The 18,617-nt window shown below is 41.6% G+C and overlaps 2 protein-coding genes across 3 annotated transcripts in view; one reads left to right on the top strand and one right to left on the bottom strand.

The window, feature by feature from the left end:
* Positions 1-964: 964 nt before the first annotated feature.
* Positions 965-10,797, top strand: LOC147145706 (RING finger protein 122). Its single transcript, XM_086032600.1, has 6 exons — positions 965-2,193; positions 3,725-3,878; positions 5,324-5,366; positions 5,681-5,722; positions 6,581-6,663; positions 9,962-10,797. Exons 1-6 carry the CDS (start codon positions 2,169-2,171, stop codon positions 10,080-10,082), a joined length of 468 nt encoding a protein of 155 aa, XP_085888726.1. The 5' UTR covers positions 965-2,168; the 3' UTR covers positions 10,083-10,797.
* Positions 10,790-18,617, bottom strand: part of pdcd11 (programmed cell death 11) — a 25,165-nt gene continuing 17,337 nt past the window's right edge. For both annotated transcript variants that reach the window (XM_086032597.1, XM_086032598.1), the window contains exons 19-36: positions 18,012-18,124; positions 16,749-17,251; positions 16,599-16,661; positions 16,387-16,483; positions 16,211-16,300; positions 14,764-14,866; positions 14,517-14,694; positions 14,250-14,306; positions 14,040-14,162; positions 13,742-13,864; positions 13,235-13,403; positions 12,989-13,129; positions 12,765-12,905; positions 12,435-12,685; positions 11,940-12,108; positions 11,649-11,802; positions 11,344-11,509; positions 10,790-11,234 (exon numbers count right to left, since the gene is read on the bottom strand). In XM_086032597.1, the coding sequence (XP_085888723.1) occupies positions 11,063-11,234; positions 11,344-11,509; positions 11,649-11,802; positions 11,940-12,108; positions 12,435-12,685; positions 12,765-12,905; positions 12,989-13,129; positions 13,235-13,403; positions 13,742-13,864; positions 14,040-14,162; positions 14,250-14,306; positions 14,517-14,694; positions 14,764-14,866; positions 16,211-16,300; positions 16,387-16,483; positions 16,599-16,661; positions 16,749-17,251; positions 18,012-18,124 (2,813 nt within the window). In that variant the 3' untranslated portion in view covers positions 10,790-11,062. The remainder of the gene's footprint in view (positions 11,235-11,343; positions 11,510-11,648; positions 11,803-11,939; positions 12,109-12,434; positions 12,686-12,764; positions 12,906-12,988; positions 13,130-13,234; positions 13,404-13,741; positions 13,865-14,039; positions 14,163-14,249; positions 14,307-14,516; positions 14,695-14,763; positions 14,867-16,210; positions 16,301-16,386; positions 16,484-16,598; positions 16,662-16,748; positions 17,252-18,011; positions 18,125-18,617) is intronic.

The following is an 18,617-nucleotide window of genomic DNA, read 5'->3' as shown; positions in this document are numbered from 1 at the left end:
TGAAAATGGCTTGGATCCCATTGTTGTCCCTCCCTCCCCCTTGGGGATTAGTGAAGCAACACTCCCCTTGACCGTCTGACAGCTCGCCCAGTATCCCAGCAGCTGTTCTCCCCCTCACGGGACTGGCACCGAGGGTGGCTGGTGTGGGGGGTTGGTGGTAAGCATGTCTTTGTCCAGCTTGCGATTTCTCGATCAGGTTATTCTCTTTCACATTGTCACCTTCAATACTTAGTCTGTCCTCTGCAATCATGATTGTTTGTATGCTGACTAGCAGCCACAATATTAGGGAGAGCTAATAGGATTTTTTTTTGTCTTTGTTTTATTAGGAAAAGGAGAGTGGCAAACTATTTTGAAACAGCTCTCAGTATGATGTAGAGCAGTTCGACACTTATAGAAACTGCAATTACAACAATATACATGTCTACTGTTGTGAAGTATTAGTGGCAGTTCCGCCCATGAAATAAACAGGGGACGTGTTGAGATTTACAGGTACACTGTAGAAAGCACACTGCACCAACCGAGAATAGACACTTTCTTTAATCAATACCTCAACCAAACAGCATTTATGTTTATAATTCTCTCTGAAGCTAACGTGGTTCCCTCTAGATTGTAAAGAGTATCTGATAATGACAAGGGAGTGAATTTAGCTCAAATTAAGCCAGTCTGAAAAACATTCACTTCAAAAAACAATCAAAACGCAATGTCTGTATACGCGATAGGAAAACAAGGGTGGAGCGGGCTCTGCATGCGATCTGGCTGACGTCTACTTGGCAGAAATGACATTGTTTTGTTTGTCAGGACATCAGCCATGCATGCATGCAGCTGACCGGGGCCTCCCTTGCTTGACTTTGCTGCAAGAGTCTCTTTGCTCTCCCTTTCACATACATGAGAGAGGTGTACGCGCACAGACACGTACACATAAGCATGCTTGCAGGCGTCCTATTCGCCAGAGTCTGGTTCATTCTGCCTTCCTTCTGCCTACAGATTGGAGGACAGAGGCAGAGGGAGGGCTGAGGCCGAGCAGAGTTGCGAGGCAAAACGGATGGTCACATGAGCACGGATCTGTTTACAAACCCAAGGCAGAGCAGAGCAGCGCAGGAGGCGTCGGGAGGGAAAAGGCAGACGGCAGGCTCACTCTAAAAACCATTATGGACCGAGAGGAGAAGAGGAGAAGCGTGCCATGACAAAGCCAGTTGGAGGTGCCAGAGACTGACTGCAACAGATAACACTCTTCGCTGATACACACCGCCTTTGTCTATTTTTTCTTCTGAAGGAGCAGATGGTTGGAGGAAGAGGACCCCCCTCCTCATACAAACACATAAAAACACACATGTAGTGAGTGAGAAACAAACTCACGCTCAGCAGCAAAAAGAGCAATGCCAGCTTCAGGACTGCCTTGTGGAGCGGTCCTCACTTTGTTTGGCCTTTTGAGGGGAGCACATCTTTGGCTTCTGGAATAGCCTCTGCAACATCAGTGGACCGGAGGAGGAGACGGCAGAGGACATGAGAGGGGGGAGAATGAAAGCCGCGAAAATCCTCTGTTAGAAAAAGCAGCTTTAGAGGGGGAAGACAAAGCAGACTAAAGCCAGATTATTACCTCCATTGATCGACGACTGTCATTGTGATCGCTGGATGACATTGGAGGCAAAGCTGCGGGCAAAAAAACACAAGTCATAGAGGGTCTTTGTCTGCTTTGTGTGTAAACACTGACTGCGCTGTTGTTGATGTTATGACTGCGCATGATTCCGATTTTGACAACAACTTGCGAAATACCCCACGGTATGAGGCAAGTGATAGTCCAAGCGACACAACAAGATTTCTTTGTCTTCTCTGATGACATCATTCATACTGGCATCCAAGCGCACATGAGGTTTTCAGACGTGGTCCAAACTCTTGTCCCAAATATCCCAATCTTAACACGGAGTGCTTGATCCAGATTTGGGAATGCTGGGCCGCGCAGACTGCTGAGCCAACAAAACCACACCTCTCAAGGATTTATGGAAATCTGAGCAAATCTGAAAAACTTAAGGCTTGTATTTGGACGAGCTCAGCACACAGTGACTGATCCCAGGCAGCAACCACGAGTCCGAGAGTTTGGCCTCCATTCAAGCTCAGCCTTCTTCTTAAAGGGTCTGAATTTATTGCCGCTGCCCCCGCAATCAAATTTCATGCAACCATTCCAATGGTGTAACGGTAAGTACGTGGATTTCTCCGCCATCTGTTTAATACTAGAGGACCCAGCATGTATTTTGTGTAGCCTACTTATAGCTCGTAACCTCGGTTTCTGCTCTGTATGATGGATTGAGCAAATCACAAAGGCCTGAGTGTTTTGTGTGTGACAAGCAGCACTCAAAATAAGGGGCATTTCAGTTCATGTTTACTTCCGTCATACTATCGCAGCTGAATATTTCCTATTATTCTACTGCCTCAGTCCACGTGATTGTTTTGTGCCTCGTTTCAAGCAAAAGTTGTTGGACACACATCAGTCATCTTAAATTCCCATAGTAAGTCTGGATTCTTCATTGAGACATTTTGGTCAAGTCTAAGCTTCCCAATTTGTGGGTGCAATTCGGGGAAAGCCATGTTGCGTTCTATCATGACACAAGGTAAATAACGGCACGCTTGGAAGAGTTTGCTGTGAAAGAACTTGAGAACTCATCAAACAACTTTGGGATGAACTAGAACTGAAATGAGGCAGGTCCTCTTTCATGTCTTGTCCAACATTACTAACCACACACGCTCCTATGGTCGATTAGCATAAAATGACACAGACACACACACTAACATGTTATTTAAAAAAAAAAAAAAGTCTTCCTAAGAAGTGTGGAAGTTGTCAAAGCTTCATTCCATTTTTAGTTCCTGTATGGCCTGGTATCCATTTTGCCCATGCATTAAGTTTCCCTGCCCCCTTCTTTTTAAATCCCCCAACCTCCAGCTCTGTCAAATTATCATACCTCCCACACAGTGCAAGCTGTACCCATTCATTGACTCTGAAGAGAGACACATGAACATTTCGAGGCTGGCAAACAGCCCGCTTGCTGCAAATTAATAGGGTCACATGTGGCTCGTGGAAGTGGGGCTTCCGCTGCTATTGTTTTGCCAAATGGCCCTTTGGTCCCAAGTTCATTCTGGTTTCGAATAAGCCCCCGCCCCCACCCGCGCCCCGCCACCTGCAACACACACATTTCTGGTCTTTCAAATGAGCACAGACATACACTGCACTGCACAATCCAACCCCTCAACCCCCAAGTGCCGCCGCACATGCACACACTTTACTACACTCCTCTATTTAGTCTGGGGAACAGATGGCGGTGTGTCGGTGTCTGTTTGCTGTGTTTGTCTACTTCACAGCCAATTAACGGGTAGCCCTACGAGGGTTAGGGTTGCCACCACTGTGCCACAGCCACAGCTCCATGGACACACTTGCGTCCCAACAGCATCACCAAGTGTTTCTGACCAAACAGGAAGAAAACAAAAATCCCCACTTATGAGGGGATAAGCAATGTGCCATTTGAACCACTGGGAATCAAACGTGGTTACGTTACATGAAAGCAGGCACCCAGAAATGTTCTATGGAAAACTAATGACGGTGTTGTTGTATGTCTTAATATTCAACAGTCAGTCTGAGTTCTGAGTTCCAGATATCTACGCAATGACCTGAATTTGATTTGATTTGGTTTCATTGAATGTACTTGTTATAAACGTGCTGATCTCTTTTTGGCAGGATGCCTGTGCGGTTTGAATTCTCTGAGCTCTGAACACGACTGCAGCATGACGTCTGACATGTATCACCTGCCACTCAATGTGTATGTCATTGTACTGGGCATCGGCCTCTTCGTCTTCATGCTCAGTCTCATCTTCTGCTGCTACCTTTTCCGGTAGGTACGAGGGATGAGAGCGGAGCTTGGCCGAGCCTGCTCTGAATAGCTGGAAAGGAATTGGAGAAGGGTTGATGTGAGGGAGAAATTGAGACAGCGATACATTTTAACCACAAAGTCACAAAGTACACCAGCCAGCCCAGCATTTATTGGTTTCTTGAAATTATGCTGGAGTATGTTCTTTATAGTATGTAGTCCTATTGTGAACGTCCGTTTTTTTCTACACTTTGATTCTTGCATTACAGTACTGTATAGATATACACACATTATATATATATATTTTTTAATCATAAAACCATTCCTAACATCAAATGACTGTGACCAGATTTGCAGCTCTTCTCACTTCTGTGGGCTCTTTTTGTTTTGTTTTTTATTTATTTTTTTAGCATGTTACCTAAAATTGTACTATTATGTATTCTTACATTCATGGCCTCTTAAGTTATTCTATCTATTTATGTTAACAAATAATGAGCCATTTAACAGATAAAGCTTGTTGAGAAAGCTATTTCAGGAAAATTGCTGAAATAACAGTAGTGATTGATATTTGTGAATTACATGAGTAAAGGGCATGTGTGACTATACAATAGTGATATGCTGTACAACACACACTCAAACTCTACTAAAATAAATGTAGTGACTATTTTCATTAACGAATTATTTCAAAACTATATATCCATCAGTTTGTTGTGCATATGTAGTATATAATCAGGCGATTTTATATATATATATATATAGACAAAATGTAAATTTAAAAATGGCAATAGTTGGGAGTGCAATGTTAGTCTGCTTCCTAGCTACCTTTGAAGTGCCCATGAGCAAGGCACCCCCCCAAGATGCACACATTTCAGTCTGAAATAAACAACTTGCATGCCTGCATGTGTTTGGTCTGTGCTGTGTGGCGTGCAACCCAAAAAACATACAACAGTGTGAGTTTGAATTTCCCTTTGAGGGATGACAAAGAGTGTAATAAATAACATTTAAAAAAATTCTGTATGGTTTCACAGTCATAATGAAAGGAAAGCATAGGTACGATGTGAAAAAAGATTTTGACTACACAATCTCTATAATTAGAAATAGAGGTATATGGTGAAGGTTTTGGTCTATGGTGGTAGAGTAGATACCGCATTGTATACCGAAAGTCAGATCAGACGTTCTGGAAGTGGATTTCTATAGGTTGGTAGCTCTGTGTACATAACAATTGACATTTTCTCAAATGGACCAAACCCTAACCCCAGCCAGATTTACAACATGTCACTCAACTCATAACTTGTAAGGCATCACCATCTGACACATTTGCCCCAGAAGTCTAACACACTGGGGGGACACTCGTGCCTTTGCCTTAGGTCCTCACTTAAAATTATGGCGTAGTTCTGTGCTGTAGAATGTCTTACCACAGTAGTTTTCTGCATACCCTTAAAGTGCGTATTTGTCTCTGTCTTACTCAGGTTGAAACAACAAGGGACAAGGGAGCAGTTCAGCTACAATGAGGTTTGTCACTCACTGCAGTAGCTACACGTGTAACAGCACACTCTGAGGCAGACTCTAAATCCTACCACAGCATGTCAGGCTTTTTTCATTCAGCCCAGCAACATAACACCACCTTCCAGAAGAGTCCATCAGGGTACACTAAATGCGGCAATTCTGAAGCTAATATTAGACTAGCATTTCTATGCATCAAACAGAGGAGTAATATGAGGTCAGTCATATTAGGATATATGGCCCAGCAGAAGTTATATTTACAATAGTGCTGACACTATATTACACTACATGTTCATCCTTCTGTACTGTATTTTCCACTGTAGGTGGTGCTGAAGGGAGCAAGCAAGAAACTCAGCCTGCTTGGAGTAAGTCATTTTCTTTTGCCTGTAATTGATATCTGCTGCATTAGAACAGATTCCCAACCAATGTCCATTGATGCATCAGTGTACTGCGAGATAGTTTGTGTGCTGCAAGAAATCTAATTTCACTTAATTGGTTTGAAACGCATGTACTTACTAGAATGTTAATGTATTGTACAAAGTAATTCAACTATCTATGCCAGCACCTTACACTGATAGACATATATTTTTTCCCCATGCAGTAGATGGTAGACGATACTAAACCGTAATCCACTTTTTCCGATATTTTTGTCCGGTAGCATCGTGTGAGATTTTTCAAATGTAAAATGATGTGCCTTGGCTAAAAAGTAGGGAAACACTGCATAAGAGCCAGTGTGAAATGCAGCCTATGTTCTGCCTTACTCTTTATAAGCCAGGTTGAGCTATCTATTCTAGATTCAATTAACGTGCAACACACATTTACCGGAGATGTCTCTTTCTTTTATGGCAAATACATATTGAGTGAATCCCAATCTTCAAGTGGCAGAATTTAGGACTGCTAAGAATAACTGTGCTTATTATAGACGCATCCTAAGAGTACTCTTCTCTGTTTGCTGTCTTATAAATGACTGCCTTTAAATGCTCCAAAGGCAGAGGTGGATGGAAGGCGAAGTGCAGTTTGTCTGATTCAAAAATAGACACAGCTATGAAAAGAACAATTAACAAACAACACCTTATTTTATGCACTGAAACTTGGGTGCATTGAACTTCACATGATATACAGTCCTTTTGTTTCTTTGTTTGATTTAAAAGATGTAGGTCTTTTATGAATTACACAATGACACAAAATATGGCCTTATCTCATTGTTGTTCTGGTTTTGGCAGCAAACCTGCGCCGTGTGTCTGGAAGAATTCAGGACCAGAGATGAACTGGGAGTGTGCCCGTGCTCACATGCATTTCACAAGAAGTGAGTGTCTGGAATGAAATTTGGAAACTAACACCACTTTCTAATACTTTTGCTATTTGGGGTCAAAAGATCTGTAACTTGAGTGTGCTCACATACTTAGTACATCTAATAGAAATCCCCTGTGGGAAACCTATAATGATCCTGAGGAAAAAGTGAAACGTGTATTTTCATAATGCAGAGCTACTGAATGGGACATAGTGCTGCTCAAGAAAACGAGACATAGCATGTAGTCCCAGAAAGACAAGGCTGAAAAAACTGCAACCCAGTTCAACTTTGACTCCAGCTACTTTAACAGTTGTTTCAATGACATAACATGGTGCGTGACATTTGACCTATAAGCTGCGTGGAACACGTCTCAGGCTCTATTTATTGGGACATTTTATTAGGTACCCCTGTAAATCTAATGATATTCAAAACAATTTCGATTCAAAACACCTGATGAAAATTCTTTGTCCACAGAGATGTCAGGAAGTGTTTCATTTTTACTTTATTTGGGGACAAACTATTAGAGAATTCTGTCACTTTGATGTTTGGCATTACAAGGTCAGTTTCTTTTATAGAGCTCTTGTATTTAGTTGACACAAAAAAGGGTTCTCAGCTGTTCTAACACTGCCACTCACGTTATCTTATCAACGATATACTTGCACAAGTGACAAATTTAGGATAATAATCTAAATGTTTTGTTCAAAATAGCTTTTCCTAGCTTTTCCTAGCCAAAATGGTTTTCATATTTTTTTTAACAAAAGGTCCACAATGTCAGAGTCCAAAGTCCAGCTGAGATCAAGAGTAAACCTTGAGACAGAAAAATACTTTGCAATTTACTACAATTTTCATGACCAAAAAATGTGAAAAATTTCATCACGATCAAAACTCTTCTTAGATGGCATTTGCTTTATTAATCGTGTGTACAGATACACAACAAAAACAATTTCAAGAACAATGTTGCTTTATGGTGGTCAACCTTGGGGGAGAGACAAGGAGGACCGAGACAGGGCACCGCGGAGCACCGTACCCACTAAATAGCACCAACTCAAAGATAATGAATGAACATGAACGTGTCGCTGCGGCAGGCTTTGCTGTCCCCGATTCCCTTGCGGTCAGGTTAACCAATGAGGTGGCTATTTTGATCATCTGAAAAACTTTATTTCAGGTTTCTTTTGATGGAAGATGTTTATTTTCAGGAATAAAAAAATAGACCGACTCAGTCGAGTCGCTGAACATTTTACAAGTCCAATGGCCGGGTTTGAGTCAATTGCCAAGGGGTCAAGTTCGAGACAAGGAAAAAAACTAGTCCAGACTTGAGTACTATACAGCTCTCCATTAGAGAAGCAGAATTCCAAGCTTTGTTACTTGACTTTATATACTTGATTTATGTGTTATTTTTGTACAGACGGGGTGTAATATAGTTACAGTGGTGTTGCTCATGTCTTCAATTACCTGCTACTTTTGATAAAAAACAAAACAGACTTTTGGTAATTGCAATGAGAACCTGTAATTTGCTGATTTTGAAACAAATCCGTAGGCTGTAAGAACTGGCTTCAGGGGCCTGAATAGCAACGCTCACAGCCCGGCCAACCGAGAACTCTCCTGGTGCTCCGGATTGGCTGCGCCGGGCCTAAAAAGTGTACATTACATAGTGTACATTAGTTTGAATAAACATGAAGAAGTATTGTATTGTATTTTCTGTTGCGATTGACCACATTTACGCCCAGTTTAATCTAAATCAAAACAGGCATTTGCTTTGGTATGCATGTCTTCTTTTAATCCTTTCCAGTTTTGCAAATATATAAAAAACATATATAAAAACATGCTAAACATTTTATTTGTTAATATTTGTACCAAAAAAAAAGAAAAAACAATCAGGTGGAAAGGAACTTAACTGGGTGAAGTATCCTATCCTAACATTGAAATCCAACAATGTTGTGATTAACTAAGAACAGTGAATATTTGTTGCGTATAGAACATTAAAAAAATGCACAAATATCGATATTTCCCCCTCCAAATATCACAAGTGAAAAACATGAGCTTCAGGAAATTAATAAAGGGAAATATTTTACTGCAGCACCAGGAGCTGAAGCGTACATGTTTACGTTAAACCTGAACCTCTAAGTAAACATAACAGGGTGGATTTTTGCCCCTCTGCACAATAGCAATTGCTGTTGATTAAGGTAATTTTAGCTAGCCATCTGTGTGAAAAAAAAGCTTCACTTGAGTATCCACACTACCAGTCAATGTTTTTTGGGGGAAAAAAAACAAACATTTTTTTTCCCCAATTGAAATTCATGCTGTTCATTGTGTCTTTATCCTCTCAAATGAAAGCATAGGACAAATGCACTATCGAAGTTACAAAATAAATCATGGAATCAATCTATAAAGTACATAAATTCTATTCTGAACTTTTGACTCATTAAAGTACACTTGTCGCATTCTTTTTACAATGAAAATCAAATATTCTGCAAATTCTTCCCATCTCTGCTGCAGAACTTCACATAAAACGTGTGCCACTTGTAGGTTGCTGTGCTTTCACCCTTTTGTCCAGTTCATCCCAAACCAGGTTAATGGGGTTTAAGTCTGGGGACGGTGCCTTTTTGTATGTAAAACTCCAATGTTATTCTGTTTTGGGTAACCTTACTTGCTATTTTTTAAAATATGGCAGATCACCTTTGTACAATTTCAAGCTATTCATTACTTGAACGGCTTCACCATTTGTTTGTAATTGGGAGAAACTGAAGTGTCATCTTTAAAAAAAAAAAAAAAATATATATATATATATATAAAATTTATTTTAAAGAATTGAACAAGACCCTAAAACTTTCCCCCAAAAAGTCAGTTTACACTCACCTCAGTTTGCTTCTTTAAGTTCCCTTCAAGACTGATCATTCATGGGAACTTTTTGTTGGTTTGAAGGGCAAAACTACCACAAGCTAATAGGGTGGGTGGGTTGAGATATTGGGGTCACACAATAAACTATATAAAAAAATTATTGAAAACCACTGTTTCCATTGATATGTTTATCTTTAGAGAGACTTGAAGTATATCTAACATAAAATGAAGATTCATTTCTACTTTATTTAAATTGCAAATATATCTCGAGACATCAAAAGAAAGTTAATTGCACCTAAATAAACACATTTTCCAGCTGTTATTTTGTATTCATGTTAGCCAGGTATTACTCAAGTTTATCAAGTCCAACAAAGCGGACATTTAAATGTAATGTAAATGTGTATTGTTCAAAATGAATGATTCTTCCTTAGACCTATTGTAAATGGTAAAAATATTGTGGTTTCCACCCCTTCAGGTGCCTGCTCAAGTGGCTGGAGATCCGCAGCGTGTGCCCAATGTGCAACAAACCCATCTTACGGCTCCATACTGATGCCCCGCAGGGTGCCGAGGGTCCTATGGAGCCAGAGGAGGTGTGAGGTTGGAAGAGATGAAACCAGACTTCTTAGGAAAAAAAACAAACCTCCATTTGAATACGACTAGAGATGATCATCTCGCAGGCAATGCTGTTTATGATCCCAAGTGGCTGTGTGGCCGCTGACCTTTGAGCAATATTCTTAGGTGGGAATTGGATGTCGACGGACGCAAACTTGATTTGGTAGGGTCAAGAGATGGGGAAAGGATGTATAAATAAGACATTTTTCATTACATTGTTCCTCGCTTAGCTTGCATATTGCACTGCTGAGCAACAGCCGGTCTGGAAAGGAGTCAACCAAGACTGCAGCACTGCTGGACACAATATAACAACAGAAGCGGTACTGAGCAGGAGCAGTACTGATACCTCTACCATCTCAGGGGTGTTACCAACCCAGCCAGCACAAACCATGTCAGTCACACCGTAATCCACACATGCATTTTACAATCAATACTGCCACTGTGTAGGTACAAAAAACTCAAGCAGTTAAGCGGTAGCCACGCCCTCTGGATGACATCACAACTTCTGGATGACATCACGACCAGCATAAAGGATTTATGTAGGCATTTTTTTTTTTTTTTCAGATTGTGTACCAGGTACTTTCCTTTTAAAAGAGGATAGAAAACTAGCGTGTATGTATTGTACGTAAATGTGTCCCAATATATATTGTTATTTTGTATTTGTTGCTTTTAAATAAAATGTCATGTAATGTATTGTAATGATAGTAGATTTATTGAGTCATGGCAATGCTCTGCAAACTCTCCTACAATTCATTTCTCAACGTAGGCAAAACCCATTCTGAGAGAATAGATTAAAATGAGTAAATTCAATTCTTAATTCCGGTTTGACCCCAATCAGACTTAGGGCAGCACATATATTTTACATACAACAGTAAAAAAGACAATTCATCTGTTCGCATTAAGTAGCTACAAGTATAGAGCGTCCACACCAAACACACAATATGCAAGATTGTACAATTGGTCACTAGCTGGCAGCCTCAGTGCCTTTGCCTTCCACAAACTCCACAGCTTTTTCTTTGACAGCCTGGATGCTCTGCGGTGTGCCGTGCTTCTTCTCGTACTCCAGGTAGCGTTTGAAGAAGAACTTGATTTTCTTCACCGACACACTCAGGTGTATCGCACGATCAAAGACGGTCCTGCATGATAATTTAGATGAATGTGACTGTATACATGCAACAAGCTTTCCAAACCTCTTCGGAAATCAAGAAAACTGAAAAGGAAAACAAAAAAAAAAATCGTCCTTACCGAACTTCCTTCTGTGATCCATGTTTGACCATGAGGTCGATGAAAACGGACCAGAGGTCGGTGCGTTTCGGGTAGCTTGTCAGGATTTTGTCAAACATTGTGCAAGCTTTTTCCGTGTTTCCATAACGAAACTCCAGTTGGGCAAACTTTGTGATCACATCCACACCTGATGACAAATTACAAAGTTTAAAAATTGTTGTCACAGTGTTGTCACATTAGAAGATATGATAAAAAATTATGACAAAAACTGCGAGGGGTGCACTCGCTTTTGAGAGATACCCAGCTCTATAGGTCATTTCACTCACTTTCTTTGGATGGAAGACTTTTAAGTGCCCTTTGCAATAGAGCACTGGCAGCATCACTCTGGCCCTGCTGAAGCAGGAAGGTACCATAGCTCAGCCACACTGCTTTGTTTTGACGGAACCGCTTCACCATTGACTTATACAAGTTCTCCGCCTCCTGATACAAACACAGCGAGAGACAAATACAGACAGTGTTCAGCTCACGCAACAGAAATATTTTATTTACAAGTATTTGATTGATTTGATATTAGTTCTACATATATGGAGTGCGCATTGTTAGCAGATAACGAATACCTTCATCTTGTCGGATTTGGAGTAGATGTCAGCCAGCTGCTGATAGACGGGCACGGGCTCACAAAACTGGAGGGCTCGCTCAAAAACTTTCTTGAGGCTCTCCTGCGTGCCGTACATGTTCTCCAAGTTTAGCAGGGCCACCCACACATTCAGTTTCTCCTGATCCTCTCTGGACATGACAAAAATTGCATTTCAACAAGAAAACAACCACTGAAAATCAAGAATTGCCTCGATTTGATCGGATCTAGTGTGTTCCCATTTAACTAGATGGATTCTGATGGAGGCAGAGCTAAAGGGTAAAGAGGAAGTAATGGGATCGGGCCGAAGAGTGAAGTAGAGTAAAGGAGACAACACAAAGTGATGAATGCGAAGACAAGCTGACAGAAAATCAAATGCTTCAGCTTCCAGTACAAACGCAAGCAATGAAAACACATTTCTTTCCATTGCCAAGTGGACAAAATACCAAAGTTCCATGTGGACATGGTGTAAGCTTACCTGAAAGAAATGGTTTTAAGCGCCCTCTCTGCCACAGCGCGGGCCTGCTCAATCTGGGTGGCCTGCAGGTGGTGAGCCATGTACTGAAGCCAGAGAATCGAGCTGTTGGGAGAAGCCAAGAGCAGGCGCTCAAACGCTGCTCCATCCTGGGGCCTGAGCTGAGGGTCCATCAGCTCCATCTCCCGCTGCGTCAAGGCTTTCTCCGCCACCTTTTTCTCCAGCTCCAGCGCGTGCCGAGACTTCTTCTGAGACTGATGAGGGGGGGGAAAAAAGGTGTGAGACAAATGGTGGCAGTTGCAACAGCAAATACAAAGCTAACGGTTGCCTCACTTTGCTGCTTTCATCTTGGTCCTCTCCATCACTCGAGTCTGCATGCTTGTTTAATGTAGCAGGCTTCAATGAGCTCAGGCCAAGACCCCAGGAGAATCCAGCTGCAACCTGCAGTCTGACAGGACCCGATGAACTAGAAACCTGTTGAGGCATTCATTCGTTTATTTATTTATGCATGAATAAATAGGACTGAAATAAAACCCAATATCAATTATTTTGCTTACATTCACAGCAACAGATTTGGTGTCACTGACTTCCTGGTCCTCTTCCTCTCTGAAGTACACCTCAACCCCACTGTCATTGTCTACAAGGTTTGTTTTCTTCTTCAGCTTCTTTTTCTTCGGGACCTCCGACTCTTTATTTTTCTGTTAATATAAGCGAGGTTAAAGTAGCAAGTATGCATAGCATTTTTTGTTAACAGAACGACCAAAGGACAAACGCCGAGCACCCATGCTGAAATGTTTTGTTACCTCTTCACTTTCAGACAGTGAGCGTTTCTTTTTCTTTTCAAGGTTGTACTTCTGTTTCTCCTCTCCCAAGAGACGTAGTGGCAGATGGAGCGACTCTGGAAGGATGTCTGGCTTCCCGGTGTCCACGGTGAGCAGGGACAGGTCAACTAACTTTTCTTTTCTGTCGATGCTAAAGAACAAAAACAGACAGTGCTGCAGTGTTACTGTATGTCTTGAACAGGCTATAAAGACAAAGAGCCAAACATAGGCAATAGGTTTGCTGTCGCATTTCTCACAGTCCCATCAAACCCAATTTTTTGTGTGACAATAAACACTCATTGGACAAATTTGCTATTCATACTCTGGAGAAACTTATGTATGCTTTTTTTTCTTCCTCATGATGCATTTTTTTTTTATTTTTAACTAGATAAAATGTATAAAAGCAATGCTCGGTTTTGATTACATGTCAGAGGTTTTATTCGCAGATTTATTGTTGCAATACTTTGCAGTGCGTACGATGCATTTTACCTGATGATCTTTGTGGTGAGCAGGGTGCTGGAGGGCAGATGATTACAGAGGACCTTATGATTGTTAACAAAGTACTTGGTAGACTGCTGAAGCTCGGCTCTTCCAGTGATGCTGTTTGACAACCTGGAATATGTAAAAAAAAAAAAAAAATTAAAAAAAGACCTCATTCACTTCAGGTCTTCAGTGAGCCACGACACGACGCTTTCAAAGTATGCTCGCTGCGGTTTCCCATGCTAGTGATGAAGTCGGTGCAAGTCCCTGTATATTTACAAGACTGGATAGAGAAGCACTCGCTTACCTTATAAAGACCCCTTGCTCACTGATAGACTTGACATAGCCTCTGATTAACTGGCCTTCTTGCAGATTGTTTAAGGTCAAAACCTCTGTGTCTTTTACTGGCTTGGCCTGCTCTGAGTTCAACCTGGAGAGGAGGAACATCAACAGCAGCAATAAGGTTGCAAGTTCCAGGCAGACCAACATTTTTGAGTGGATCTGTCAGATATCATACCTTGATGGTCGCAGCGATAATTGCCACTTGCCATTTTCACAGCCGAGAAGGTAGCACCTGAAATAAAAGAACATCCTTCAATTTGGTCGATCCCTTACAACAACAGTGTGTGGGGGGGAAATGCGAATGTGTGTATAATGGTAATGTTAATACACTATAAAGTCCAATCTGCGTACTCCTTATCCTCATCAGAAAAATACGGTAGGTGGTGGTGGTCTAATAAATTTGTTAAGCATTGCAAACAAGCAAGTTGGTGCATTCACTGACCTTAGCAACTGATCCTTGCTGAATGCGGCCAACGGGTTGGGCTTGTAGGCATCAGCGAGGTCAGTCATGGCCACAGTTCCCATGCAACCAAATGGGAGTTTGACCACAAGGCCGAGGTGTGGCTGCATGCTTGTCACCATTCCCAAAGTGATACTGCCTGCCTCCAGTTCATAAACACCTACAAAGTTGCAGCAGTTCGTCAGTCTTTTTTCATCATGTTAGGACTAATCATTGGGCCGTGTCCTACCTGTGAGTGATAGCGACAATCGCTGAAGCTTGAGACTCCTTTCAACCACTTTAGCCTTAACCGCCTGGCCAAGTTTGTACATTTTTTCAAGGCGGCTAGAATCCTCAAATAGGACAAATCAAGCAATATTAGGGCAAAGTCAACAAGAAGTTGTTTTTGTCATGTTTTCTTTGTATTACAGCAAAATTGATCGATTTATAAAATGGTTGGTTTAATTTAATGTTTTTGTTTCATTGATTGTACCAGTGTTTCTAAACCTTTATTGAGCCAAGGTACACATTTCACGGCGGGAAAAAAATTCACGGCGCACCACTTTGCAAAACGATTCACAAAAAGAATATATATGGGTTAATTATGTACCTTCAGTCATCTAGTGGAAGAGCATTTCATTGTTTTGCCTGTTACTAACTACACGCAGTTGGCATAGATAAATTAACAAATAAAATTCTTAGAAAATATTACTTTTTTTGTCAAAATAATTGACATTGGATAATTTTCCACGGCACACTAATGTGCCATGGCACACTGGTTGAGAATCACTGGATTATACAGTGCTGTGTAATAATGAAGTGTGACGTTCGAAACTGGCACAATGTTTAAAGGCCCTGATACACCAAAAAAACGCTGGCCAACAGTGACAGACGCTTACCCCCTGTGGCGTCCGGCCGGCTGTCGGCACGTCACGCTGGAGGACTACGCCGCAACGACAGACAGCGACGCTGACTATTAAAGTACCTTCTACGCATGCATAAGATGTAATACCCTTCCATACCATCGGCGGCGGTAGTCACCATTTCTCATGGTTAGAAAACTCCAACTGGAAACCGGTGGCGGATTATAAAAATGTAAACGATGCATTCAGCTCTGTTCTTCGCTCACGATGAACTCCCACGCGAAGTAACCCATCACGTTTTTGACACGGTATTGTGAAATACTTACATTGTCAACCCTCACTCTTGTACTTGTAAGAAGATCAAGATCAAGGCAGCGGCGGCGCGCTTTTCCGCATTTGTCACTTCCCGTTGGTACTGCGAGCACTGATTTGCTAGCTAACAGCCAATCAGAGTGACCAAATGTCACAACTGGCGACGCCGATTCAACATACGTAAACGCCCCCAAGACGCTTACAGACGGGTTACGCCACTACGACGGTGGCCGCTACACCAAACAGACGGCACATTCAGACGCCACGACGCTTCACGACCTCCGACGTTGGTTTGGTGTATCAGGGCCTTAAGGCTTATAGCACCACCTGCTGCTTAAGTGTGAACTTGACAGACTGCAAATGCACATTCATGGGCCATATTTTAATATAATGAGTGCTCTTGGTGACAGATTTTCATTTTTGTTTGTTTTGTGCTCCAATTGGGACTTAATTTGAACAATAAATGTGTTAAAAAAATAAAATAAAATAAACCCACTGATCAACAGTGTTGGAATAACTTACTTTCAGATCGGTAATCATAGCCAGCAGCTCCACTGTCCCGGAGACTGAAAGATCACAGGTGACCTCCAAACTCTTCCTGTCTGGATGAAACTGCAGACAAGTACAAACCCATTCACAGACCTCAGTTCAGCATTGGGGTAAGAGTATGTCAGACGTGCAACTGTAACCTTGCCTACCTTTGAAACAAAACATGTAATTTCCTCTCCAACCTTGTAACTGCTCAATTTCTCTGCAGCTGTAAATGACTTGAGCTCCAAATTCTCGTCCAGTTTGCTACGGAGAAAGATTGTGTTGTGGCAACGCATGAAAGACTGGGATGGCAACACAAATAAAACATTACATTCAACCAATCATGACACTGTCAAAATAGCAATGATCAGTCATTTACCTGGGTATTAGTGTTAGCTCAGGTAAGGTGTATGTTAATCTTGGATGGGAAATAGGCAATAATCTAGAGAAAACAAACAGATCATTTACAGTTCTTAAAACAACTTTAGATATTGTAAATAATGGGGAGGATAAAATAAGCAACAGTCACCCGTTACTGTTGACTTCTCGTCCTCCAATGACCCTGCCGGTGACAGCGCTGCCCACTTTAACTGAAGACGTGGGGAAGGATCCTTGTGACACTTCTGTAGCCTCCATCACCTCAGACACGTGCACATAGGCCGTGCTTCCATCCTCTAGTGCAACCTGAACGTTGGTAGGCTTTACTGTCCGTATTTTGCCCTGCACAATTTCTCCAAAGCGATAACCAGTGTCGTTGTCCATCTGGTTTTCTGAAACCCTGCGCAGTCTATTGGGTAACGTACGCTTCCACGACAGCAGAGGGAGCCCTTGCAGTTGCTCGCAGGTGGGTTCAACAACCTCAACGTTCAAAACCATTCCCTCCCTCAGACTCTCCGACTGTGATAGGATGATCTCATTCAAGTGGCTTCGTGTTTGAATTAAAGTCAGTTGAGCAGTGCCTTCCACTGAGATAACGGCAAGCTCTTTGTCAATATGCTGCAAAATTGCAGAGTACTTGCTCTCTTCTGTAAGCTGTAAAGACACACACAGTCATTATAAAAAGGTCCACATTCGAATACAATGCTTGTCTTGAAGAGGATATCAACCCAAACATATTTTTTTCCAAAAATATGTTCCCAGCAAGCCCACTCGTTGAAACACAGCATTCTGATTAATATTGTGTTTGTGGAATATGAGTTATACAGCAAAATCCACCCCTTTTTAGCCATCTCAGGGGGCAGCCATTTTGTCACTTCGGTCGACTGAAAATGATATCACAGTGTCTCAAGGCTCAGATAACGACCAATCACGGCTCAGCTTTAGAAAACAGGTCAGCCGTGATTGGTCGTTACCTGAGCCCTGAGTAGTTGTGATGTCATTTTAAATTGACAGAAGTGACAAAATGGCTGCCCCCAGAGTTGGCTAAAAACGGGTGGATTAACTAACTCTTATTCCACAAACGCAATATTTATCAGAATGCCTTGCTTCAACTAGTGGGCTTGCATAGAACATATTCTTGAAAAAAAAATGTTGGAGTTGACTTCACTTTAATACATATGTATCTCCTAATCATTATCAATGGAAGAAGGCAGTCTGAAACAAATCCATCTTTATGTTTTAGAAAACAAACTGCATCCAGCATGCAAAGCTAAAGACTAAGACTTAGGGCTGAGCAGTAAGGGGGAAGGAGACAGTGTTCTGGAATACATAGTGGAAACTTGAAATACATCCAGACTTTCTGTTCTTCAGTATACAGTATAATAGTAAATTCATGTGAGACAAAGTAACTTACCATTTTCTTTTTGGTAACCAACTTGGAAAGGAGGGACACATGGACAGTAGTAGACAGCATGTCAACATAAAGTACAACTGCAGTAACCTTCTGTCCTGGGGTCAACTGAATCCCTGTAACAAAGAGAGAGTGAGAGACTATGAAATTGTATGAGCTTCAACATTTTATTTTGAAAGGCAGGCATTGAAAACAAGCAACATCTTTATTGCAATAGTACATGTTTACATGTAGTCAATAACCATTGTAGGTTTTGCTTAATGCTTAGCATCATTGTCTTGTTGGAAGGTAAATCACCATCTAAGTCTGAGGTTTTTTTTTTTTTTATTATTAGACCCCAACAAGCTGTCTTCCAAAACAGCCCAGTATTTGGCTCCATCGACCATCCCGTCAACTCTCTCTTCCCTGTTCCTGCTGAAGAAAAGCAGCCCCAGATCATGATGCTGCCACCACCATGTTTGACAACGGGGATGGTGTTTTCGGGGTGATGCGCAGTGTTACTTTGAGCCAAATGTAACTTGTAACATTTACGTAACCCAGAAAGTTCAATTTTGATCTCATCTGACCAAAGCACCTTCTTCCACGTTTGTTGCCTCTCCCACGTGGCTT

The sequence above is a fragment of the Filicampus tigris genome, chromosome 6 (assembly GCF_054856515.1).
Source record: "Filicampus tigris isolate MCC_2025a chromosome 6, RoL_Ftig_1.0, whole genome shotgun sequence".
In the NCBI taxonomy this organism is placed as follows: domain Eukaryota; kingdom Metazoa; phylum Chordata; class Actinopteri; order Syngnathiformes; family Syngnathidae; genus Filicampus; species Filicampus tigris.
Note: the sequence above shows the minus strand (reverse complement) of the source record. Positions and strands in the feature narration are given on the sequence as shown.

Bases quoted from the DNA above. Each gene is read 5' to 3' on its own strand.
- LOC147145706 (XM_086032600.1), top strand. From the start codon at position 2,169: ATGCAACCATTCCAATGGTGTAACG. The intron at 2,194-3,724 runs GTAAGTACGTGG...TCTTTTTGGCAG, and splicing joins ACCATTCCAATGGTGTAACG to GATGCCTGTGCGGTTTGAAT. The intron at 3,879-5,323 runs GTAGGTACGAGG...TGTCTTACTCAG, and splicing joins TTCTGCTGCTACCTTTTCCG to GTTGAAACAACAAGGGACAA.